This window comes from Brassica napus, chromosome A2 (genome assembly GCF_020379485.1).
Source record: "Brassica napus cultivar Da-Ae chromosome A2, Da-Ae, whole genome shotgun sequence".
In the NCBI taxonomy this organism is placed as follows: Eukaryota; Viridiplantae; Streptophyta; class Magnoliopsida; order Brassicales; family Brassicaceae; genus Brassica; species Brassica napus.
In genome coordinates, this window is record NC_063435.1 from 27,150,336 (window position 1) to 27,176,959 (window position 26,624).

Below are 26,624 nucleotides of genomic sequence, written 5' to 3' on the forward strand. Positions count from 1 at the left end.
AACCCGAATTAACCGAAAAAATCGGAACCATATGAAATCCGAAATTACTTCAAACTAGGTGTCTTGCCCGCGATGCGGGCTTAAACATTTTCATAAATTTTTGAAAAATTTTTTGTACACTATATTCATTACTGAAATAAATCTTAATTTATTTGATTAATATTTAATTTCACTAAAATACTTTTCCAGATAACAGTACAATATATATATAAATTATTATTTTTTAATTATATGTTTAAATTTTGGATAATTTAATATTATATTTTTAATTTTATAATTAATAATTTTATGTAATTAATATTTAGTTATATAATTTATGTTTTTAACTTTTTACTAAAAAAATTTTTCATATAACAATACAATATATATAGAAATTATCTATTTTTTAAATTATATTTTCAGATTATAGATAATTCTTACTATTATTAATTTTAATCAATTATTTAATCAAATAAATTAAAATTTCATTTTTATTTGTTAATTTATTTATATATTTTATTCATTAAGGGTATAAACGATATTAACCACTCTAACTTTTAACGTGAGAGTTCGATTCCGAAAATTTACTTCGGAAATAATAGTATAAATATTGTTCGGTCATAACTTTGTTACTCTAACCAAACCAAAAACCGAAACTGATCAGAACAAATACTAAACCTTTAAAACCAAAAAAAAACTAAGAATAAAAAAAAAAGAACTGAACCAGAACAAAACCGAAAATAACCCGTTTTGTATGGATAAATAATTTTTTTTTGATGTTTTTATGCTAATTCTCTAACACTCTAAACGAGAAAGAAGAAGTTCCTTAGTGCGGAGGGAGACGAAGACGATTCACTTATTTCCCGCCACTTCCCCCATTGCCTTCCTTCCCCAAAACTCCTCCTTTGGTGAGCTAACATGTTGTGGGTCGACAAGTACAGGCCGAGATCGCTAGATAAGGTCATCGTCCATGAGGAGATCGCCCAAAATCTCAAGAAATTGGTACGCCTTTTTTTGGTTCGATCCCTAATTGCAAAGTTTTGTACTTTTTAATGTTTTGTGGTGTGGTTTCATTGGAATTGAACTCTTAGGTAACGGAGCAAGATTGTCCGCATCTGCTGTTCTATGGACCGTCTGGTTCGGGTAAGAAAACCCTAATCATGGCGCTTCTCAAGCAGATATATGGTGCCAGCGCTGAGAAGGTATCCTTCTTTCTTTCTTCCCCCTTTGTTTTATTTTTTATGGGTTTGGTTTTGTAATAACAAAAGATGAAGACTTTGAACTTTTTTGCTGTTGAGCAAAGTGTGAGCAAAAGATGAGTTAGTGCTAGTGAGATTCTCCACATGCCTACACACTTTGTTCAACAGCAAAAAGTTCCAAGTCTTCATCTTTTGTTATCACCAAACTAAACCCATAAAAAATAAAACAAAGGGATACCTTCTTTCTTTGTTCCCCCTTTGTTTTATTTTTTATGGGTTTGGTTTGGTGATAACAAAAGATGAAGACTTTGAACTTTTTTGCTGTTGAGGAAAGTGTGGAGAATCTCACTAGCATTAACTCATTGTTTTCTGTTTAGATTGATGTTTATCTTCTGATTGCTACCTTTTTCATTTTTGTTGTGCAGGTGAAAGTGGAGAACAGGGCTTGGAAAGTCGATGTGAGTTGTTACATGTTTTTTTCATTGATTTTTACTTGCTAGAGTTCTTCTCTCTCTGCTTGATATCTATATTCTTGTGCTCTTGTTGGATTAGTAAATGGTGTTTCAGTATCTTCTTGTACTTGTGAATGGAGAGTTGTGAATTATGTTTGCTATCATTTACTTTTTGTTGGTTCTTCTTCCTTAAGACATGAGAACATTGTGAGAATTGTCAGTTTTGTTGTCTCTTATTTTCAGTATATGAAAACATCTTAAGCCAAACCCATTGAAGTCTTGGGATCCTTCGTAGATTCTCTAGTACTATGTTTTACCTTGAATTATTTTCTACCTTTTAAAGTTTTTTTTAATGGTTTTGTTATGTTATCTTTGAATAATGTAGGCTGGGAGTAGAACTATTGATCTGGAGCTCACTACGTTATCAAGCACAAATCATGTGGAGCTTACTCCAAGTGATGCAGGCTTTCAGGACAGATACATCGTTCAAGAGATCATTAAAGAGATGGCCAAGAACAGACCTATTGACACCAAGGGAAAGAAGGGATATAAGGGTAAACAATTAGTGTTCCGCCTGACTCTTTCACTACATTATTATTCAGTAGTGGAGACATTTTAGATGTCTAGGTCTCATAATAGTTGTTTGAATCATCTACGAGAAGTATTTAGCTATGCCCAAACTCATGATTTTTGTGTGGTTTTGGCAGTGTTGGTACTAAATGAAGTTGACAAGCTCTCACGAGAAGCTCAGCATTCTCTGCGGAGAACAATGGAGAAATATAGCTCATCATGCCGTCTCATCTTATGCTGTAACAGTTCTTCGAAGGTTACAGAAGCCATTAAGTCTCGTTGTCTCAATGTGAGGATAAATGCACCTTCGCACGATGAGGTACACAATCTTTTTTCCCTCTGTTTTGATAGAATATTCACTTAATTAATCAGCCAACCAAATCCTCTTTAAAGCTCCCATCCCGTAATAGATCTCAAATTACATTTTGTTTATCACCAAATCTTTTATCCTCTGAAGAATCTTTCATGACAATCTGTCCTGTAGCATTTTCTGTGATGTGCAAGTTTGTTCCTGTGATTTTAAAATATAATTTAGAGAATCTCTAGTTGCTATCAGGAAGATGACATAAGATTCTTCAGTGTTTGCTTATTTTGGCCTATGTAAAGTTTCTTGCAGAAACATGTATGCATTGTTTGTTTACAAAAGTGTAGCTCTCTGTTTGCAGATAGTGAAAGTGTTGGAGTTCGTTGCAAAGAAAGAAACTCTGCAGCTACCACACGGTTTTGCTGCTCGTATTGCCGAAAAATCGAACCGCAGTCTTAGAAGAGCTATTCTGTCGCTTGAGACCTGTCGTGTCCAAAAGTAAGCTGCTTCATTAACTGTATATGCACACAATCAATGAGCCTTATACATATGTTTTTTTTGTAGCTATCCGTTCACAGATAACCAAGTGATATCACCCATGGATTGGGAAGAGTATGTTGCTGAAATATCAACTGACATGTTGAGGGAACAGAGCCCTAAAAGGTCACACACTTTAGTAAATCATTTAGCTTTACAATTTGTAGTTCTAAACATCTCTTGTGTGCTTCTTCAGTTTGTTTCAGGTGCGTGGGAAGGTGTACGAGCTGCTAGTTAACTGCATTCCACCAGAAGTCATACTGAAGGTGTGAAACAAAAAATTCTGTTTTCAATTTTTTATATTCGTGTCTCTATCTCTTTCCTTTTTATACATTGTTTACACTTATTTTCAGAAACTTCTTCATGAACTGCTGAAGAAACTTGACTCAGAGCTGAAGCTTGAAGTCTGCCACTGGGCTGCATATTATGTAAGATTATTTGTATACCACTTTTGCCTCTTAGCTTGTGAATTTATTTCTCCTCAGCGTTATCTCAACATCTTTGCTATCATTTGAGACTGAGCTATGGTCCGGTCCTTATTGCAGGAACATCGGATGAGACTAGGTCAGAAAGCCATATTTCACATAGAAGGTATATAACTCTTCATATATGCTACATTTAAAGAAAAAAAAAATATCATCGTACATTTTTTTATGGGTGCTGTTGTTGTGTGTTACACCACTGCAGCATTTGTGGCCAAATTCATGAGCATATACAAAAACTTCCTCATTTCAACATTTGGGTAGAGAAGGATGGCTGTTTTGAAAAGAGGACAAGCTTGTACTACTGTTTCTTTTTAATGCAATGGCCCGATGTTCTGAAACTATGGTTGTTCAGTGAGTTTTTGTAACCTTGATTTTTTTTTTTACCTCAACGTCTGAATTTTAACCGTCTTGTTTTCAGTAACCATGGAAGCCGTTTGGTTCATCAATGTCAAAATGAGACTTCTAAAAGTAATGGTTTTTTATTTATAAACAGTGACACATGATTATAACAGGTGTTGCTTTAAAAAAAAAAAAGATTATAACAGGTGTAATACTAGGTGCTTCCGCCGTAGTTGAAAGAAGAATGGTTTTGAATTGACTAAACCATTTTTTGACTCGTCTCAACAGTCGGTTAAAGCTTGACACTTGGAGCTTTCTCATTAACAAACAAAATAAAATTAATAACAAGAGTTAGTCTACTAATTTTCTTCAACTTGCAAAAATTTTATACGAAAAATGTTCTACAATCTTTTATTTCGTTAGTAAATTTGTTGTTTTCAAATTCGTAAGATATTATTATAATAGTATTAATTAAATAATCTATTAAACGAAAAATAAGTTTTATTTAATTACACAACTACGGTTTCGAATGTTTCGAACCGCTCCGTCCCATACCGCAGTTAACAGTAACAAAAATCTCTATATATACCATATATCTATACGTTTTTATAATTGTTAAAACCGCACCGTAGTTAAACCGCTTGTTCCGCACCGGTCAAACCACAGTTATCATTCGGAGCCTACGTATCTAGCGGGAATGTAGCGCAAGATAGCAAAATTGGGTTTCTCTTTCTCAGAATTTTCAGCCTTGGTGTTTTGTTTGCTTTAAAACCACCGCCGCACGCACATTGTTTCTCTTACAATCGTTTTTTTTATTTTTCTTCCGAATATTTTTATTTTTGGGTTGTTCATCAAATGGCGGAATCAAAGACAAAGTTTGCAGAAATCAGGGAATGGATCGTCGATCACAAGCTTCGTACCGTTGGTAAATCATTCTCATTCTCCCGTCTGTTATTCAAAAAACGTTGCTCCTAGGTCGTTTTGGCGTGATTATAGATCTCTGGGTTACCCAGTATTCATTTGTGAATGATTCATTCACCTGATTTTAATATCTGGATCTGTGTTTTTTCACCCTTAGATAGAATTTTGCTATTTGCTTGACATTGTCGGTGCTCCGATATGCTTCGGACATGATTTGTCTCTGCGGTTTCGTTTAAAAAAAAAACAAATATTTGTGTGTGTATTCTGATAATATTTGGTTTGGTCTTCTTGATAGGTTGTTTATGGCTGAGTGGTATCTCTGGTTCGATCGCCTACAACTGGTCTAAACCTGGCATGAAAACCAGTGTCCGTATCATCCACGCCAGGTACCATTTATTTCTTAACCCAACTTGTTTTGGTTTTCTGGTTAGATATAGAAATACTGATTCTAGCAACCTCCAACCGTCTCCATTGTGTTAACATATACACCATACTTGCCAGTATGCTTGTTTTGTACTTGAAATATCATATATATCGAAGAAACATTTAGGGTGTTGGATGTATCACAAATGTCGGTCTTGTTAGTCTTTTTTTTTTTTTTTTAATTCGTCGTGGATTGTTTCCTTTACCATGGATGTTGATGATGATCATCCTTTGATTCTTCTTCACCATTACATCTCTCACACGTTTTTTATCTTTACTCAGGCTACACGCTCAGGCCCTGACGTTGGCCGCTCTAGCTGGAGCAGCCGCGGTGGAGTACTATGATCACAAAACTGGAGCCACCGATCGCTACCCCAAATTTCTCAAGCCTGATAACTTAAATAAAGACTAAACAATCTTTGGCTAATAATGCCTATTGTAGGCATATTATAGCTATTGAGATTTTTTTTTATGTTTATTGAATCCTTCTTTACTACTTTGAAATGGATTGACTATGGTTATATAGCCTCTACGCCCTGCAGATTGTTTGCAAAATACGGGATGCTAATCTGTAAGAGATACACCTTCAGAAAAAAAAATAATGAATACTTATATTTCGTTTATGAGGCTGGTCCTTATCCCTAATTCATATTGTTGTTTAGCTCTGAGATACGCATTTGTAAGTAACGCACTTATTTTTACTTGAACTCCAATGTTCTTGAATGTGTAAAAAAAAGCACAAATCAGATTCATTATATTTTCAATAGTTAAAGAACTTACGATGATTGATTAATAAATTAAAAGCTATCATACTAGGTTCAATCTCTCCTCGTCTTAAGAATTTGTTTTCTTTACACATTCCCCAACTATGCATGTAGGCTTTTACCAACGAGCAACTACGAAACACTTAACTTGGGCTTTTCGTGTACGGCCCATGTCAAAAAACCCAACAATTTTGCCGTTTAAAGCCTGTGAATGAGAGATGGGTGAAAGTCCCACATCGCTTACATTTAACAGAAAGGACTCGCTTACCGTAGTATAAAAGAAGAAGGGGAGCGAACAAGCAAATCACTTACCTGGACGGGGTCGACTCGTGATCAAGAAGACGAGTGGCCTAGGCTAGTGACCTCCATTGCACATAGGAGGGGCGCTTAGCCTAAGGTCTCCCCAAATGGGAGAGCCTGCGTCATTATTTGTGGCAGAGGGAGCCTGCGTTCGCGCAGCTCCTACCATTCAAAAGTTTAATATTTTTCATAACTAGGGATTAACCCGGGCTACGCCCGAGCATTTTTATTTTTTTTTAATTTAGGTTGTTAAATTATTTATATTTAGGTTATGATATATATTTATATAAATGTTAAGATGCATGTCATAATTAAAATTTATTTTTAAATTTTAACACGTTAAATTAACATATTTTTTACTATTTAAATATTTTTTGTAATTTTGTTGGCTATCTAGTTATCATATTTAGCAAAACTATTTGTTGAGTGTTAACAAAAATGTTTTAGATATTAAATTAAACTGTTGAGTATTTTCGGATCGACCACATGCTCAACAATCAATCGATCCGTAAAAAGATGGTCGATCTTCTTGGCCAGGTAAGTACAATTTTAGCAAAAATATCTTTGATTTTCAGATATTAAGTATATAACTATTCTTTTTTAATTGTATTTTTTGATTAAATTATTGTATTATAATGTTTATGTAAATATTTTTTGTGATGTTTGAATTTGTGTTGTCCGTATACTTAACCTAGATGATATTGATTTTTAACAATTTATTGTTTTGTGGAAATAGAAAATAATGATATATTAAAACGTATCTAATACTTGTTAAATGATAGTATAATGTAAATTATATCCATTATTTGAAAATAACCATTTGTTGTTTTTTTATTTTTTTTTAAATCAGAAATTATTTTTATTTAAAAACATTATTCATATATAATATAATAGTTTAAGTTTGGAAGATTAATCTATATATATAAATTATGTATATTTTTTAAAAAATAAGTTAACATATTATATATTGAGTAACTGAGTAAAAGCTGAATTTCTTATCTTGAAAATAAAATATTTATATTTTTGTCTTCATGTTATACTCACCAATCCATCATTGATATTTATAACTCAGTATGTTTTTAAAATAACTTAGTTTTAAGTAATAAACAAATTTAATAATTAAATTCATCACCTATAATGTTATATAAACTATATTTGAAAACTCTTTAAAATTATATTTTAAGCATAATATTACTATTATTTACTTTAAGTTATTTTAAGCATAATATATGCTAAACCAACTTAAATTATATTTACAATAGGACCATCCTAAACGTGTTAATAAACCAAAAATAATACTAAACCAACATGAACCAATACCTGATTCGGCGTGGAAGGAAGTGTTTCGGGATAAATGCTTGAATGGTTATTAACTATAATAGTTTGATCATGAAATAGTTAGTATGAATATTAACAATAAAATGATGGATTAGATTAATTTAAATTTGTAAGAATACCTTTGAGTCTATGAAAAGCAATTCAATTCCCATGAATAAGTTTGGCTTTTGGAAGTTGCGGGTTTCCCAACAATGAATCCACCTAACAAAAAGTTCGTTGTTATAAAAAAATCTCCTTCAAAGTCATTAAAGGTTTTTGGGACGGCAATAGTTGATGGTGGAACCATTTTTTTGCTCGAGTGCTTTGAAGTTTTCCTTGATAGTATGAGGTTGATGTTGATGGAATAATGAGTTTTGTATGGACTTTCTTGACTCCCTCTGTTTCAAAATACATGAAGTTTTAGGTTGGGACACAAATATTAAAACACTTGTTTTTTTATCTAAAAGGTATCACTAAAATATAAATTAAAAATTATTCAACCAATCAGAAAACATACTACAAAATATAATTGGTTACACAGTTTTTGATAAAGTTAAAAAATACCTTGAAATATGAAAACATCATCTATTTTGAAACATCAAAAACTCTCTAAAACATTATCTATTTTGAAACGGAGGGAGTACATTTTAATTTTTTTTGTTTAATGTGGTATTTTCATTTTTATATAACTTACTACCATTTTAAGATATATGTACCTTTAAGATAGATGTTTAAATCTTAATGTACTTTTTCCATTTTTTTAAAATGTTTATTTCCATTTCTTATATTTTTTATTTACGTAATATCTATATTTTATATTTTAAAATAGATATTTAAATCTTAATGTACTTTTTCCTTTTTTTTTTAAATTGTGTATTTACTTATATTATATATTTTACATTTTAAGATAGATGTTTAATGCTTAATGAACTTTTTCCATTTTTTTAAAAAAATTGTGTATTTACTTATTATTATATATATAATTCATATATTATAGATTTACATATTTACTTATTATATATTTTCCTGTATATGTATTTTCATTTCTTGTACTTTTTATTTACTTAATATCTCTATTTTACTTTTTAAGATAGATGTTTAAATCTTAATGTACGTTTTCCATTTTTTTTAAATTGTATATTTCTATTTGTTATACTTTTTATTTACGTAATATCTATATTTTAAATTTTAAGATATATTTTTAAATCTTAATGTAATGTTCCATTCTTTAAATTGGGTATTTACTTATATTATATATTTAATTTTTATTTATATTGTGTATTTCTATTTCTTATACTTTCTATTTACTAATAATTTTATATTTTAAGATAGATTTACATTTTAAGATAGATGTTTAAATACTAATGTACTTTTTCTATTTTTTTAAATTGTGTATTTCTTTTTCTTATACTTTCTATTTGCGTAATATCTATATTTTATATTTTAAGATAGATGTTTAAATCTTAATATAATTTTTTCCATTGTTTTTAAGTTGTGTATTTCTTTTTCTTATACTTTCTATTTACTTCATATCTATATTTTACATTTTAAGATAGATGTTTAATATTTAATGTACTCTTTCCATTTTTTTTAAATTGTGCATTTACTTATTATTGTATATATAATTCGTATATTTATATATTTATAATATTTACTTATTATTTATTTTTCTATATATTGTGTATTTCTCTTTCTTATACTTTATATTTTATTAATATCTATTTTTTATATTTTAAGATAGATGTTTAAATATTAATGTATTTTTTCATTTTTAATGTAAAACGGCAATGTTTTAAAGAAGAACTTGGACAAATAGTCAAATAGTTATATTTATGTTTTTTTTTTTTTTTATAAAATGGTAATGTTACATTATGGAGATAAACTGTTTTTTTTTTAGTGAAAAATAGTAATTTTACATATGTTTAATGTAGTTTTTCCATTTTTTTCATGTTGTATGTTTACATATTATTGTTATTTTTAAATGTAAAATGGTAATCTTACATATGTTTAATGTAGTATTTCCTTTTTTTTTATGTTGTATGTTTACATATTATTTATTATTTTCAAAATTATATATAATGTTTTTTTTACAAAATAGTAATGTTACATTATGGAGATAAGATGTCTTTTTTTTAGTGAAAAATGGTAGTCTTACATATGTTTAATGTAGTTTTTCTATTTTTTATGTTGAAAGTTTACATATTATTTATTTAAAATAAAAATGTAAAATGGTAATCCTTATCCCTAATTCATATTGTTGTTTAGCTCTGAGATACGCATTTGTAAGTAACGCACTTATTTTTACTTGAACTCCAATGTTCTTGAATGTGTAAAAAAAAGCACAAATCAGATTCATTATATTTTCAATAGTTAAAGAACTTACGATGATTGATTAATAAATTAAAAGCTATCATACTAGGTTCAATCTCTCCTCGTCTTAAGAATTTGTTTTCTTTACACATTCCCCAACTATGCATGTAGGCTTTTACCAACGAGCAACTACGAAACACTTAACTTGGGCTTTTCGTGTACGGCCCATGTCTAAAAACCCAACAATTTTGCCGTTTAAAGCCTGTGAATGAGAGATGGGTGAAAGTCCCACATCGCTTACATTTAACAGAAAAGACTCGCTTACCGTAGTATAAAAGAAGAAGGGGAGCGAACAAGTAAATCACTTACCTGGACGGGGTCGACTCGTGATCAAGAAGACAAGTGGCCTAGGCTAGTGACCTCCATTGCACTGAGGAGGGGCGTTTAGCCTAAGGTCTCCCCAAGTGGGAGAGCCTGCGTCATTATTTGTGGCAGAGGGAGCCTGCGTTCGCGCGGCTCCTACCATTCAAAAGTTTAATATTTTTTCAATAGTTTCATAATTATACCATTCAAACTTTAAATGAAGTTCCGTCTAAAATTATATATTCCAGACATATATAAAAGTTTATTGTTACGGGTTTATGTATGTTGACGAACGTACAACATCCCACATTGATAAGACCAAACCGATTCATCTGGGCTTTCGGCCCATTAGAGAATACGTGGGCCATTTCGAACAAATTGAATCAATCTCAAAACTCTAAAAGAAATTTAAGACGCAATTTATTTTCTCTTTCGTTTCGTATAACAGGTAAAGCTCTTATCGTCCCTCTTTGAACTTTTGAATAAATCTTTCCACTGAATGTTCTGTATAATTGTTAGAAACTCCCGAGAGATTGGAAAATGATGAAGAAAAGAATTAACGATTATATATAATATTTTGCTGCAAAAAAAAATCTAATTGAGGAGCTTAGATTATAATAATTTGTCGTATAATTATTGCGAACGTTACGAGTGCTCATACGTTTTTTGGACTGTAGTGGTGAAAATGAGTCGTGGAAGTGCAGCAGCTCCAAAGGGGAAGAGGAAGGGAGGAGTTGCCTTCACCATAGATTGTTCGAAGCCTGTTGATGACAAGATCATGGAGATTGCTTCGCTAGAGAAGTTTCTTCAGGAGAGGATTAAGGTTGGTGGTAAAGCAGGTGCTCTTGATGACTCTGTCTCCATCACTCGCGACAAGAGCAAGATCACCGTCACCTCTGATGGCCAATTCTCCAAGAGATATAAGATAATGTTAGTTTAAGTCTTGCTGGTAAGATCTTGGTAGAATTTGAATGTTAGAATCTTGAATTTGTCTTGAGCTCACTGTTTGTTTAATGTATGTTTGGATACCTCAAGGACCGTAACCTCTATGAGTTGAGGTACTTCAATATTGCTGAGAACGAAGCTGAGGAAGAAGGCTAAGACCAATATTTTTTTCTTAGTTTTGGTTTGGTTTTATCTCTGTTTTTGTTAGATATTATCTATTTTGACTGAAGTGATACACTTTCTTTTTGTTATTGCACACTTGGAGATTTCGTGAGGAATGTTATTCTCAGTTCTCGGACAGTATTGGTTTAGACCATCTCCAATGGCTTATTCTATTTTTTACGTAACTCTATAATAGAGTTTGAATTTGCTCTAATGGTATATGAACAAAAAAAAACAAATTACTATATATTTGGAGTAAACCTATTTTTCATTTTACTATAGAGTAAGAAATATAGTACCATTGGAGCATTTCTTCTTCTAAACTCTATTTTAAAGTGAAAAATAGAATGGAGTTGGAGATGCTCATAAAGTTCTGTGTGCTTATTATTTTGATTATTGTTCAGTCCCTTAGAGCATCCGCAATGGGAATCCTTAAGGGGAAGTCCTTAGGAAAAAAATAATTAAATAATCGGTAGACCCCACCAAAAGCTAAGGATTCAATCCTTAAAATTCTTAAATAAGGACTCTTTCTTAGTGAATCCTTGCACTATTTGCGGGTCCCGACGACATGTGGCGACCCGCAATTGGTTGATATTTATTTTTTTTATTTAAAAAAGAAAAAATAAATAATAATACTTAAAAAATCAAAATACACTTTTTCTAAGGACTCCCCTTAGAGTAACACCATTGCGGGTGCTCTTAGAACATACAAGACTTCATGATGTGCCTTATAGTTAATGTCGGCTTTGACTAAATTGTAGGACTTGAGAGAGTCAGAACCAAAACAAATACTGTGGTTGATCTCATAATAGTTAGAATGTGATTGGTAATGATGCAGAGTGTACAAACTATATATTACTAATCAAAATACAACTTCAGCTCCATCTATTGTCGTATCTCTATTTTTACCGCATCATAATTGTTAATGTAATCTTCCAATGCATGTTAACAATTGTGAGTCGAACACAATAATAGTAACAAATACTATTTTGATACACAGCATTTCACCAGCATTGTTGGTTAAAGATTATTGTATCGTTTCAAATCACGGATGCAAGATTGTTTTTGGTATGGGGGCATATAACCATCTTCTTGCAACTAATATTTGGTTCAGGTGTACTAGATAAATTTAACACTAACTACTGTGGAAAAACGTACTGCAACTATTAACCAAGCTATAATTAGTCAATTAGATCATCGTCCATTATCTGACCATTGGAGTTAATCTACTTCGAATGTCTGGTTTCTTTTAAAAGACAAAGATAATATTTTATGTATGAAACAGGCTGTTTATATATTGGATAGAGATGTGTGATCTTTAACAAAGAAAGAACACTACACGATGAACAGTAGGTAAAATTTTATTCAACTATTTGCGTGAAGCTTATCTTATTTACCATGACTAAGTTAAATAATTGTATCGAAATAATTATTAATATGATAAACAATCATTTTGCAAATTAGTAACTGCTGATGGTACCCTAAGACCATCTCCAATATAGTTCATTCTATTTTTTCACTCTATTCCAAGTACTTGTGTAATTTTGACACTATTTTATTGTAAGTCTCTCCAATACAACACTAAAAGTTACACATTTTAGTGTTGGATTATAGATGTTTAGTGTGAAAATCGCAATAAAATAGTGTTTTGGAGTTGAGTTGAAGATTAAATTTATTTTAATGTTGAGATCAAAGTAAAATAGTGTGACTTTGATACTATTATATAGTATTATGGATTGAAGATGTTCAGATAACAACATTAACGACGTTATGACGTGTGTGATGTGTGAGATATATATAAATGTAATTATGTAAATATTGAAATGAGAGAGTCTGTGTGTATGTGTGTTACTTAAAAGCAAAGACGTCAGAGGGGAAAACCCAAACCCATAAAACATGGGGGAACGATTCACTTCAGTTAATTTCGTCAGAAGTAAGTGACAGTGAACTACAGAATCCATCACCTTTTTTTCTTTTTCTTTTAGTTGAAATCTTTTAGTTATACAAATATCTTTTCTATTTCTTTTTTTTTCACATGATATGAAGATCTATCATCTGAGATTCGGTACTTATGCTTTAAAACATGTTACAATGATTGAATTGACCAATGTAGATATGCTACTATTATTTAGAAAGAATTACACCTAGAGGCAATTTATGAGTTTTATTAACACAATGAGGCAGTTATCACTACTAAGGTAGTTTTGTCTAGTGAAACTCAATTTCTGGTTAAAAGTTAACTAAATAACTTTGTAACTAAGTGTTATATGATAACTAAATGTAACATCTATTTCATTTTTAGGCGGGATTTAACTATAGCCATTCATTTATTTGTTAATCTAATGGTCAAGATTCTTCAGAGACCAAGTGGGTCCTCTTATCTTTACTCTTCGTCATATTCCTCCCAAATTCTCCATTTTTTCTCCTCCCGTATTCTCTGTTTTTCTAAATTGAAATCTGCTTCTTTATATACTTTTTTCAAGAAAACTTGTGTTTAATCATTATCTCTATTACTTAATCTATCTTTTGAAATATGTCAAGGTGTATCTCCGAAGTGATTTAGTGGTGGTATATACGACAGCAACAACAACGGAGGAGTTGTTGGCGACTATGACGAAGACGATGGCGGAAACACAGTCGACGGCAAAAGCAATGTAGAAGACTCATCCCCCACCGTAAACCAGACTGTAAGAATCAAGAAATTCATCCACCATGGCGCTTTCACATGGGACACCGCCAAAGTTAAGGTTCATCCACAATAGCACCTTCACATGGGACACCTCCAAAAAAAATCATCCCCATCGCCGCATCTTATACTTCACAATTTTACACACAGTCCTCCTTTGCTGAGTTGGACAGAACTGAAAGGTCATAAGCTTCACGGTGTTATAAGTGTAAAAATTTGCAATAGGTGTACACGTTGTTTTTTTAAACATATGTACATGTCGAACCAAGATTGTGTACACATGGCCGGCCAGTCAATCATCGTGTACATTATACACATATAAATGTTATCAACTATCGCAACGTCAAAACATTATTGAGTCATCTTCGTTTGTACACCGGTTCTTAGTGTCAATCTTTAACTTTTATATACACCAAACCTATCAGTGTTCATTCGTGATGTACATAAGAGTTAACCAGCACTGATGTACATAAAAGTTAATCAGTACACCAGTGTACACGTGACAGTCAATCATCTTGTACATTATGTACACGTAAATGTTAATAAATGTTATTAGCTATTGCAACGCCAAAACATTATTCATCTTTTTTTGTACACCATTCTCAATATCAATCTAAAACTTTTATGTACACTAAACATATTAGTGTTTCTTATAGTACATTAACTTATATGTACACCAAACCTATTAGTGTCCATTCTTCACTTTCTTCATTTTAGTCTAGTGTTCCATTTTTAGATTAGTATATTTGTGAAAGTGGATGTCGTTTGACACTAAAACGTACCAATGCTGTTCAGTTTGAAATGCTTGGGCTTATGGGATTGAAATTATCATTGAAATATAGTTCAAGTATATATGTACACAAATAATATATAATGTTGTACATGTGTACACAAACAATGTGTTGTATATGGGTACGCCTGTATATAGTTCAGTGAAACAATATACAATGTTGTACATGTGTACGCCTATATCAATATCGAAAAGAACCTTTGTCTTTTAGACTGACACCAAGAGTGATTTAGAGGAGATGAGACAAATCGATTGGTAGATAACTTGCCTTACCACACAAATCACCTTAGCTTTAGAAGGCCGGAAGTAACCTAAGATTCTTATAGTAGCATTTGATGTGTCACCTTCCCTCCCTTCACTGAAAACAACATAAAACGGAGTGTTCTAACATTCACGAAAATGAGAACCCCATTCATTCACGTTAACCACACTTCCTCGTCTTTATACCTACAAAGACAAATGTCTTTCTTTCACATGTACCCGTGTACACTGCCATTACGTACACATCCATGCGGTCGCTAAATGTACTCGTGTACACGAACATGATGTACATAAAAACAAAAATGCGACTATGGAGTTTGTTTACTTTACAACTATAGTGTTTCACAGTTTATTTACTTACGAATAAAATCACCGTACAACATACCCAAAACATCACAAGTGTACAACACACTACCTAACAAGAAAACAACCATCCACAACCAAGTTTCTTTCTTTATAACCAACAAATCTTGTATTTATTGTATACAAATTCAAACAACATCTCTAACTCTGAATTCCCATGTAGCATAGATTTGTAAGCACATGTTTAACCTGCAAAAGGCACAATGCTTCTTAACTCTCAGATTCTTACACAAACAAAAGCAAACATGAATAACAAATTTCCCTCGTAAGACACAGTCAGATCCGCAAACACCACAACAATATAATACACACTAAAGATTATAACTTTCGTTTCAAAATCAAAGATGTCAACTTACTTAGTTGCAAAACGCCTCTCTGTTTCAATCGCTCGTCTAGTTCTTCCACAACCGAAGGCTCTGATTTTCGGTACCAAACGGATTGTAAGAAACATGATTCAAGTAAATACCGACTAAAACAAAACAAAATCGAAAAGATAGAATTTACCATCAGCTCTCTCTTTCCTGTGTGTTTTCGTCTAGTCGTCATCTTCTTCGGCACCATCTCTATCGTCAAAACAAACTTCTGTCGATAGTAAATTTCTCAAGTTTCTTTCTTCTCTTTCATTCTGGGAATCGTAAATCTTGATTAAAAATATTATGTCAAAAAGTAAAAGGCAAGTGTCTAATTATTAAAATCAGTTAAATTTGGTTTTGGGTCCACCATTCAATTTATTCAAAATTCAAAAAACAAACTATAAATAAAAAGCAACGAGAGAATTAGTTTCTAGTTTGCTTTTTTAGGGTCATGATGGTCTTTCATTCCAATAAACTACCCAAGTAGTGCTATGTGACCTGCAGTGTAATTAAAACTCAGAAACTGTCTCCGAGTGTAAATCACTCTATTATTTAACTGAGTTTTAGTTTAATTTTTCCCACCTCGAGTAATGGGAATTATGGTGGGAACTTTTATGAAAAGGACTATATAGATTATTGCATGCATCCCACTACTAAATATAGGCTACAGATGTATTAATGTCTTAAGATACATAGATCATGAAGGTCTGCTTAATTGCTTTATTATAGTTTTGTTAATCATGGACGACTGAGAACAACAAATTATTAAAAAGAGAAAATTACTGCATCGTGGTGGATTTTGTTTTGGGTCCGAGGGTAAAAAAAAAGGGAAAAGGGAAAGGAACTCGCGAGGAACACGCAACCCATTCCTCTCTGTGTTACTGTCTCCATCACTTTCATCACCATCCTTCTTCTTCTCTCTTTTTCTTTTATAAAAAAAAATATAATATTTATTTCATTTCTTTCCCATTTCAAATCAGCTTATGCTTTCGTCGAAAAAAAAATATCAAATAATGTGATTTCTTATTAGAAAAAGTCAGCCACGCATGAATTATAATGATCATCCCTACTGATTATTACTTTATTTGAAAAAAACTTTATAGTAAAGTAGTTGATATTTTATAGTGTGCAAACACTCCGCATGAACTACTTTCTCGCTTGCTTTGATCGAATGTGTTATTACTAATGAGATTGCATAAACTACCTTGTCAATTTTCGAAATTAGTCGGACGGTTTCACGGAAATTCTCGTATATTAGGGGCAAATGTCGATAATATTTGCACACTTTTTTATGAATGAATGTTAAATTTATGTTTTTACATTTTTTTGAATGAATGTTAAATATTTGTACATATTTAACCAGTTGGTTATAGTATATGCATAATGTAGTCACTGGTGATGCTACGCTTAATCGTGCTCTACCTTTCTTATTACTGCGTTTTTGGACGAAGTTTGATTATACCAAACTGTGTTAATATAAACCATCACTAATTAGTCAGTGTTGGCAAGTATCCATGAACAGTTTAAGATCGGAAGCGCTCTTAAGATTTTGAACTCCGAGTTGAGAAGTAATACGTAATAATTTGGTTGATAACTATACATGTGGTAGCAACGCACGTCACTATGAAGTAAAGATTGGGATAAAAATAGAGAGACTTGAACTTGGATCTGGCGGCAGGAGGTAGACATAAACTGACTCCAAACTCGTCACCTATCTTTACTGCCTGTCTCTGTTACATACATTGCGTAATACATGTTTTATTTAGTTATTTATTTATTAACAAGTCTCATAATAATACTACCGATTATCTGATCCTCTTATCATGGTTAAAGGCCAATCCTGTTTGAGTGTTTGTGCATAACTACATTGTTTTTGTTTTCTTTATATATATTTTTCATAATTCTCTTTAGTTACTGTTTTGTAATACACTACTACGTAGTTATCGACTGCGAGTCTCGTTTTATCGAAAATATGATCAACATATACCGATCGATCTACTATGTAGACATGCGTGTTGTTTATATATCACTCTCAATGTAAATTTGACAAAGAAAATAATAAATACTGTATCATTTAAAGTAACGAAAGACTTTGTGATATGATAGCTATCTATTTTACTTCTTATCCACATTTAAAGAAATCCCACTTCAAGACTCAATCACTTTAATACCACTCCCAATTTTTTTAAGTTAATACTTTTTGAATTTAGGATATATCTTACTCCATTTTAAAGTTTTGCCTCATTTTATCAAACACTTGAAGCCCACTATATATGTACGTAAACGAGCAAGCAGAAGTTCCTGCCTCCCACGCTCTAATCTTAACTCTCTTCTTCTACACAAACAGAATATCTCTCTTTTCCTATACTGGCCATTGAAGCTATATGTAGGGCTGTCAATTGGTTGGGTGCCCATGGGTGTGACCCAGTCCAGACTGTGTTGGGTGGGTGTTGGGTGAACCCATAACTTAATGGTCCAGTTGGGCTACAAAACCGAATTTGCCCATGGATAGTTTGGGCCAAACCAATTGGTCACTGGGTTAACCCAATACATTAAAAAATTAGGTTTTTTAATTTTGGGGAAAAATCAGATTTTTCCATTTTACGATTCCCCGATGAAAAATCTTCTTCTCGCGATGAAAGATTCTTGAGGCTTCTCTGCATCTCGATTCGTCTTCTCCAACCATGATTTCTCTGGCCTGAACCAGATTTCTCCAATCGTGTTTTGTGTTGTGGGTTTTAGTTTCGATCCTTTGATCTCGGATTATCTCTTCATCCATCTCAAGTTTTAGCTTTGATTTTATTTTTTGTTTTTTTTCTTAAAATCACTTCAAAAGCTTCGTTCTGATTTAGTTTTTTTTTTCTCTAGTTCTGATGATAATGGTATGATTTTTCTGATGATAAATTGATAATGGTATGCTGTGATTTATTCCTCTCCAGCTTGCTTTAGTTCATGACCGTTGTTCCTTCTCAAGGCGTTGAGAACGTTGGAGTATCAACGTTGGAGTTTTGGAGTTTTGAGAAGTTGCTGAATCAGACCCTCTTAAGCTAATCAACAGTTGACGATGGTTTTAGGCAAACAAATAGTAAATTCTTAAGTGGTCAAAGAAATCAACCAAGTAAGCTAATTAATCCTTCAACAAAATATGTTAAATAATTAATATAATGATTGTGATTGTATAAACACCTGTTCAGAGATGAAGTTAATAACTTGTTTTTGAGAGAGATCGCTCTCAGGCTTGCGCGAATTAATATTGTTTGCCTCTAGTTCAGTAAGAGAGCCTCTAGTTCAGCTGGAGGTACCTATTATACATCCCCATAACGTTAGATAGATATTTGCATGTGAATTAATATTGTTTGGCAAGCCTAATTAATTGACATGATACAATGAAGACCAGTGCTCTAACCTGATAACCTTTGTATTTGATTAGCTCTTTCTGAGATTCTACTCAACTTTTATTCTCTTAACTTGAGTCAGTCTCGTTATTGTTGTGGGTTTTCTATGTTCATGTTTCTGTGTTCACAGTTTGCTAGTATTATTATGTGTATCTTTTATAGATTGTCTTCACTTGCTAGTAGCTACTGTACTGTTCCTTTCTCATTTAAATATTTTGCTGTTTCAGAAAATGGAAGCGATAGACTTGAATGATGATGGTCAGAATGATTTGATGGATGAAGATATAGAAGATCATGAAGTTATTGAGATTTCAGAGGCTAACAGAGGCACGCCACCAAGACATGCTCAGTCACGCCGTAGAGCTAGGTTGTGGTTAAAGTTTACTATAATTGGAGGACAGCGGCCTGATGGTAAAACCAAGATCAAATGCAACCTTTGTAAAAGGTTCTACTTCATTAAGCTTCGCAGAAATGGAACCTCAACCCTGTCTCGTCATTTGAAGGTATGTCCAAAAGCTGTTGGAACACCTGGAACACCTAGAAGTAGTTCTAGGAAGGTAGATATGATGGTGTTCCGTGAGATGATAGCAATGGCCATTATAGAGCATGATCTGCCTTATAGGTTTGTAGAGTATAAGAGGATTAGAATGGCTTTTACTTATGCTAATTCTAGTATTGAGTATTGGAGTAGAAACACAGCAGCTTCTGATGTGTTGAAGATTTATGAACGGGAAAAGCAGAAGCTTAGGAAAATCTTGGTAGAGTTTCCTGGTAGAGTTTGTTTAACAACAGATCTATGGAGGGCTATCACCATTGAAGGTTACCTCTGCTTGACGGCGCACTACGTCGATGATGATTGGAATCTGCAAGCTAAGATATTGGCTTTCGTTGCTTTTCCTCCCCCTCATACTGGAATAGCCATTGCAATGAAGCTGGTTGAGCTGCTCAAGGAGTGGGGACTGGAAAAGAAGGTCTTTTGTCTCACTGTCGACAACGCTTCTTCGAACGATTCCATGCAGAGTATTCTGAAGAAACAGCTGCACAAAGATCTGGTCTGTGGTGGAGAATTTTTCCATGTTAGATGCTCAGCACATATCTTGAATCTGATCGTCCAAGATGGCTTAGCAGTGATAGGAGGAGCTCTGCAAAAAATCAGGGAGAGTGTTAAGTTCGTTAGAGGATCAGAAAGTAGGGAAATAATGTTTAAAAGCTGTGTTGAAACAGTGGGAGTTGAGGATGATGAAGGAGGTCTGGTCTTAGATGTAAGCACACGCTGGAATTCTACTTTCCTCATGCTTTCTAGAGCTTTAAAGTTCAGAAATGCACTAAGTCACTTGGCAGATGTAGAAGAAAGTTATGTGAGTTTTCCTTCTTATTCTGAGTGGAGGAGAGTGGAAATGTTATCTGAGCTTTTGAAACCATTTTCGGAGATTACTGATTTGATTTCGGGTTCCTCATACCCAACATCAAATTTGTATTTCAATGAAATTTGGATGATTGAGTGTTGGTTGAGAGCTCATGCAAATTCTTCTGATCAAGTTATCTGTGAAATGGTGAAGTCTATGAAGCTTAAGTTCGACAAATACTGGGATGAGTACAGCGACATCCTTGCAATTGCTGCAGTCTTGGATCCAAGACTGAAATTTGAGATTTTAGAATATTGTTTCTCAGTTTTGGATCAGTCTACTTGTAAGAGAAGGTTGGCTAATGTTCGTTCAAAGATCTATAAGTTGTTTGGAGCTTACAAGAAAAACCGGAGAAACAGTAGTGCTGCAACAACTTCACAAGGAGAAACACACGATGTTCCAGCCGGTTATGGGGTAAGTTATCAATTTCTGTAGTTATTTGTGACAAGTGTTGTGAATTTCTGATATTAAATCACTGATGTTTAACCTGTTTCAGGGATTCTACGCCTTCTTTTCTCAGAAAGCTGTTGGCAGTGGCAAGTCTGCTCTCGACATATATCTGGATGAGCCATTGCTTGACTACGCCGCTCACAAGAAACTAAATGTGTTACATTACTGGAGAGACAATTCGGCTCGGTTCAGAGAGTTAGCAACAATGGCACGAGAGGTTTTGAGTATACCCATAACAACTGTGGCTTCAGAATCTTCATTTAGCATAGGTAGTAGAGTGCTCAACAAGTATAGGAGTTGTCTTCTACCCACTAATGTCCAAGCCTTGGTCTGTACTAGAAACTGGTTAAAAAGGGTTTCCAGCAATGGGTTAGTATAAACAATTGCTTCATATAAACAATTGCTTCATATAATCAATTGCTTCATGCGACTATTTTTTTTGGCAGGTGATGAGAAGACAGAAGAGGAGAAAGAGGAAGAAGAGAAAGAGAAGGAAAAAAGAGGAAGAGAGTGGAGAGTCCACAGACTTGACTAGAGATAGTGGAGAGAAGGTACTATCTTGTGCTTGTTATGGATAAGATATTGAAATGCCTTGAGTTTGAGTTTGTATGTTGATGAATCTTGTTTCTCGATTTTCAGGCATAGCGGAATAACAACTGAGATGATGGATGGAAGTTACAACAACCGTTAGAGATATTCAGGTTCATGAGCTCCATTTTTAACTTTTGTTTACATACAAGTTATGAGGCTTGAGTTGAAGACTTGCTTCAGGTTCACACTGAGCTTTTATTCTTTTGCTTGTGTTGATAAGTTTAGTTGTAGACTAGTATACCTGAAAAGATAAGAGCACAGTTGGTAAGTTTAAGTGGTCAATGTTTCTCTGTAGGCTGAGAATCAAAAAATAAAAATGTTTCATATTTCAGAAACGAGTTAGAGATATTCAGGTTTCATGAGCTCCTTTTTTAACTTTTATCTACATACAACAATCATATGCTTTCATGTGTCTTCTTTTGTGTTAAACATGTGTTGCTTTAGTAGCTTGAACCGTAGGTGTTGAACCTTCTTTTTTTCCTTTTTGCAGGCTGAGGACAAGTAGAGAAGCTGGAAGCTGAGAAGAAGTGAATCAATAAATCAGAGAGTTATATTTTTTTTTTTACATAAAACAGAGCTATCAAAACCTTAAAATTGTATCCACATTTTTTTACATCATATTTGTATTAGAGGTGAACAAATACAAATTAAACATTCAGCAGATTTGAGAGATAATTTTTTTTACATTAAATTGGGCTTAAACAGAATTGCTAATCATGGGAAAGCTTGGGTTGGCCATATGGGTGTTGGGTTAAGTTGGGTGTGGACTAGATAGGGTGTGGGCTAGATGTGGGTGTGGGTGTCTTGAGACCAGGAAAAACAAATACCCATTGGGCATACCCATTTGGGTGTGGTCCAACCCAACTGACACCCCTAGCTATATGGAGATGATGTATAAGAGATGAAATGGGTGACTTACACTTGCTGGAGAAGCAGGGCACGTGCGAACAAATGAGATCGATCAGTATATATGTTGATCATATTTTCGCACGTGTTCTACTACTCCAACACGTGTGCCTCCCCCTCTCCCGGCTAAGTAATCATCCACGGTGAGAAGAGAATTTACATGATTGATCTATGTTCATATTTTTTGGACTAATTTAAGCTTACATTTTTGATATTTTAATGTATATATTGTGGATAAATAAGAAGGATTAATCCAAGTAAATAAACATTGATAGCTACTCCAGCTTATTGTCACTTATTGTTGGCAATGGTACGAATTATGCACACGAATGGGTATTAACACATGAGATATTGCAAAGCATCAATACGTATATACAATACTTACGTCTATATCAAGTCACTGATATAGATTTTTATATAGTTAACTGAAAAATAAACTTGGTATAAAAGCTTAAGATATATTATTGAACTTAGTGAAATTTTATTAAAAACTGCGATAACAAATGAAGAAATTGCAGTCTACAACCAAAAAAACCCAAATTAAGAAAATAACCAAACCCCATTCTCTCTCCCTTTCTATTCCTATCTCTCTCTACAAATTTAATTTTGATTTTTTTTTTGTTATTTCACTAATTCTCCTAGCAAATAAGTATATCTTTTTTCAGTTACTCATCATGGAACTATTTTACTTTATAGAAGAATCGGAATATTCAAGTTTGAAGACTGCTGTTAACTCTGACAGACAAAATCTGATTTCTTATTTATATGTACAGACGGACTATGAATAACCTTGTTTTTTCAATTTTCAGTAAAGTTAAGTTAAACCTTAATAGTATAATAGAAAGACAACTAGTTGTCAACCAAAAAAACAAAAAAAAAAAAGAAGAAAGACAACCGGTTGCTTACGTCATTGATAATAAAAATGAATGCAATTATGCAAGCGTGTAGATTGTGTGTAGGGTAAAAAGAAGAAAGGCTGTGGAGGCGTAGAAAGCGGGGGACTTTCTCTCTTTCACTCACACTGCCATTAACTCGTACTTCTGTGACTCTCTTTCTTCCGCAGTTAATAAATAGAGATTCAGAAAGTGAGAAAATCAAATAAAAGTCACAGTTTTATTACGCAAGTAATGTTGTCATGTCCTTGTGGAGACAGAAAAAAGGGGCACACTGGAGGGTACAACTTTATAACGGATTCTTGTATATAAAATAATAAAACAAAAAGTAAGAATGAACATTGTGAAAATCTCTTTGAAGAGGTCGATTTTTTCAAAAAAAAAAAAGTCTTTGAATGAATTATCTGAAGTTATGAACATTGTCTTCGATTCGTAGTCCTCCAAATAACTCGTTTACATTGTTCAATAGTGAGGAAGATAGGCTGAGTGTCAAACATGTTTCTAACGATATCAAAAACATGCTTCTCCACATTCAATGATGTCAGGTTGGTGTTTTATCCCTGGAGAAGTAAATGCAGTGGCTAAGTTGTGACCTATGTACTACATTGAGTTATAACTCGTATTGAGGTTGATAAACTGTTGTAATGTAGAATCAATGAAAAATTAAGTAGTAGTTGTTGAGCCAAAAATTTGCCATTTACTTAAATATAGTACTGAAGTATTCCACAATGTAACAATTAATATAATTTTGTTATATAAATGATGAAACTAGTAATAAACTACATTGATGTAGTTGACTTTGTAACTAACAACCAGACAAACGACTCATTATGAAGCCTGATTTGTTTGGTATATGGTTGGCTTAGCTATTGAAACATAATCAAAATTACTTCAAAAAATATGCAGATTAGTTGAAAGAAACAATGGGCTAACTACCCAAAATTCCAGTCTAAATGGGCCGATAATGGGCTCACTACAGTTCGTCGATCAAAACCCAAGATCTCGTCCTCGTCGGCATTTGCTTCATTCTCTCCTTCGCCGGACTCCGTTCCTAATTTTCCAGGTACGCCAATTCTGGGTTCAATGTCTAGAACATTGGAAGTTCTTTACCGTAGATTAGTTTTTGAGCTTTAAACCTTGAGAAGGAATGGATTTTTTGTTAGTGATTATGGTTTAGTCACAAACTGATATCCACCAACTGTTCGATGAAATGTCTGAAAGGAGTGGAGAGTTAAAACGTAGGATGTTGATTCTTCTAGGTTTGGTTTTGGTGCTACAAACAAGCAGTCGAATTATATTAATACAGGAGTGTCACATCACACATTTGTCTTTGTCTAATATGTGAAAAAAAAAACTTTGTCTGATATGTGAAGATTTAGCTTAAAATGGAGTATTCAACTGTTATTAACTGCAGTTGCTGCCTCTGGTCATGTAAACTTTGCTTATGTTGTGTTAATAATGCTTAGTGAAAATTAGAGTTTTCTTTTAGTTTTATTTGATTTTTTATCTTCTGAAGTGTTTACACTTTGTTTCTCCTTGCAGAGTTTTAAAGAGTAAAAGGGAGAGAAAGATGGTGATTCCACCGGCAGTGAGACCACCACGTCTCTTCGACTACCTCAAACCTTACGTCCTGAAGCTCCACTTCACGAACAAGTTTGTTCACGCCCAAGTCATCCACTCACCAACAGCCACAGTAGCTTGCTCAGCTAGCTCACAGGAGAAAGCATTGAGGGAAACAATGGGGATCACACGCGACGTGGCTGCTGCTGCAAAGATTGGTAAACTCCTTGGAGAAAGGCTCTTGATGAAAGACATTCCAGCTGTTACTATTCACATGAAGAAAGAGCAGATGTATCATGGTAAAGTCAAGGCTGTGATCGATTCCGTCAGGGAAGCTGGCGTCAAGTTGCTTTGAGGATTATTCAACAATCCATCACTTTCATGTTGGGAACATTGTCCTTCTTTTTGGCTTGAGATCAGAGCGTTGCCACAATCAAAGCCTTTGCTTAGTTGTGAAGAAAGATGTCAAAGGAGAATAAATGTTATAAAACTTTGACTATTGGGTTGTAAGATTATGGTGATGATTGTTTTAATGGTTTTTGGATTTTAGTTTTTAGTTTTTGGATTTTGGTTTTTAGATTTTGGATTTTAGTTTTTAGTTTTTCGTTTTTGATTTTGCAGTAGCTTTTAGTTTTTTGAAAATCATGAATGGTTGCTTTAGATTTTAGTTTTTGGTTTTTGATTTTATATAAAATTATTATTAACACTTTACTCTAAAATAATAAAATATAAAATATTAGCATCAAAATACACATAAACTTATTTGATAAAATTATATCAAAACAGAAACTATAAATACAAATAAAACTATCATAAATCTATATAAATACAAAAATAATTTCACGAACATCATTGTAGAATTCAGATTTATAAAAACCTAAATGGTAATTTTTTTTGTTTTTGAATTTAATATATAATTATTATTATTAAAAAATGATTTCTACATATTTTTTATTTATTTATATGTTTAATATAATTGTAACACATTTCATGTAATATATAGGGATAATTAAGAAAATTCTATATTAATAATTTTATGAAATTTTAATATTACAAAATAAATATTCAGTAACGAGATTTTAAAGTACATTTAATTCTGGATAATTAATAATTATATTTTATAAAAAATAAAAGTATATTTTTTAAAAAAATGGTAAAATAAAAAAAATTATGTAATTTTGTTACAAAAATTTTCTATATGTAATTCAAATATTTTAATCTAAATAAAATATCATTTAATTAATAAAGTAGTCTTACTACATTAAAGATTTTTTTATGATTAGCAAAAATGTACTATAAATTTTGGCAAATAATACCTATAGATTATTAAAAAACATGTAAACTTTACATAAATAAAATTTAAATAATTAATTTTATTTTGTTGAAATTTTTTAAAATGTTATTGATATGTACAAATGCTTTTTACTTAAGTGATGATTGTTTGGATGATTTTTATTTTGTAATTTTAGAATTTAAATTTACATGATAGACAAAAAAGAATTTTGTTTATTTTTTCTTAGTGATTCTTACTATTTTTTGGAATAGTTATCACTAATTTATTTTTGTTGTTTATACTATATTAATGCATAGATATAGATAT

General features: G+C 32.6%; 5 protein-coding genes and 2 non-coding genes across 8 annotated transcripts; all 7 read left to right on the forward strand.

The window, feature by feature from the left end:
- Positions 1 to 727: 727 nt before the first annotated feature.
- Positions 728 to 4,024, forward strand: LOC106445587 (replication factor C subunit 3-like). Its single transcript, XM_048745987.1, has 11 exons — positions 728 to 981; positions 1,071 to 1,181; positions 1,604 to 1,636; positions 2,016 to 2,184; positions 2,338 to 2,519; positions 2,866 to 3,002; positions 3,069 to 3,167; positions 3,238 to 3,307; positions 3,395 to 3,469; positions 3,587 to 3,632; positions 3,729 to 4,024. The coding sequence occupies exons 1-11, from the start codon at positions 898 to 900 to the stop codon at positions 3,785 to 3,787; spliced, it is 1,065 nt and encodes a 354-aa protein (XP_048601944.1). The 5' UTR covers positions 728 to 897; the 3' UTR covers positions 3,788 to 4,024.
- A 526-nt stretch (positions 4,025 to 4,550) lies between these two features.
- On the forward strand, positions 4,551 to 5,832 carry LOC125580812. The gene is made up of 3 exons (XM_048745989.1): positions 4,551 to 4,790; positions 5,082 to 5,172; positions 5,492 to 5,832. Exons 1-3 carry the CDS (start codon positions 4,721 to 4,723, stop codon positions 5,619 to 5,621), a joined length of 291 nt encoding a protein of 96 aa, XP_048601946.1. The 5' UTR covers positions 4,551 to 4,720; the 3' UTR covers positions 5,622 to 5,832.
- Positions 5,833 to 6,277: 445 nt separating this feature from the next.
- LOC125589575 lies at positions 6,278 to 6,439 on the forward strand. The gene has a single exon (XR_007325745.1). It is a non-coding gene; the product is annotated as a U1 spliceosomal RNA (small nuclear RNA).
- Positions 6,440 to 10,201: 3,762 nt separating this feature from the next.
- On the forward strand, positions 10,202 to 11,457 carry LOC111213178 (60S ribosomal protein L22-3-like). The gene has a single exon (XM_022714859.2). The coding sequence runs from the start codon at positions 10,949 to 10,951 to the stop codon at positions 11,201 to 11,203; it is 255 nt and encodes an 84-aa protein (XP_022570580.1). The 5' UTR covers positions 10,202 to 10,948; the 3' UTR covers positions 11,204 to 11,457.
- LOC125589592 lies at positions 10,262 to 10,423 on the forward strand. The gene has a single exon (XR_007325763.1). It is a non-coding gene; the product is annotated as a U1 spliceosomal RNA (small nuclear RNA).
- Positions 11,458 to 18,625: 7,168 nt separating the features above from the next.
- Positions 18,626 to 22,328, forward strand: LOC106452096 (zinc finger BED domain-containing protein RICESLEEPER 2-like). Of its 2 annotated transcripts, XM_048745999.1 has the most exons (7): positions 18,627 to 18,941; positions 19,018 to 19,143; positions 20,502 to 21,038; positions 21,121 to 21,443; positions 21,521 to 21,625; positions 21,714 to 21,775; positions 22,156 to 22,328. In XM_048745999.1, exons 3-5 carry the CDS (start codon positions 20,511 to 20,513, stop codon positions 21,522 to 21,524), a joined length of 855 nt encoding a protein of 284 aa, XP_048601956.1. In that variant the 5' UTR covers positions 18,627 to 18,941; positions 19,018 to 19,143; positions 20,502 to 20,510; the 3' UTR covers positions 21,525 to 21,625; positions 21,714 to 21,775; positions 22,156 to 22,328. The 2 variants fall into 2 exon arrangements, with proteins under 2 accessions (XP_048601958.1, XP_048601956.1); XM_048746001.1 differs by having other exon boundaries at positions 18,626 to 19,143; positions 21,714 to 21,845.
- A 2,055-nt stretch (positions 22,329 to 24,383) lies between these two features.
- LOC111206110 (50S ribosomal protein L18-like) lies at positions 24,384 to 25,597 on the forward strand. Its single transcript, XM_022702454.2, has 2 exons — positions 24,384 to 24,527; positions 25,007 to 25,597. The coding sequence occupies exon 2, from the start codon at positions 25,035 to 25,037 to the stop codon at positions 25,377 to 25,379; it is 345 nt and encodes a 114-aa protein (XP_022558175.1). The 5' UTR covers positions 24,384 to 24,527; positions 25,007 to 25,034; the 3' UTR covers positions 25,380 to 25,597.
- The last annotated feature ends 1,027 nt before the right edge of the window (positions 25,598 to 26,624 follow it).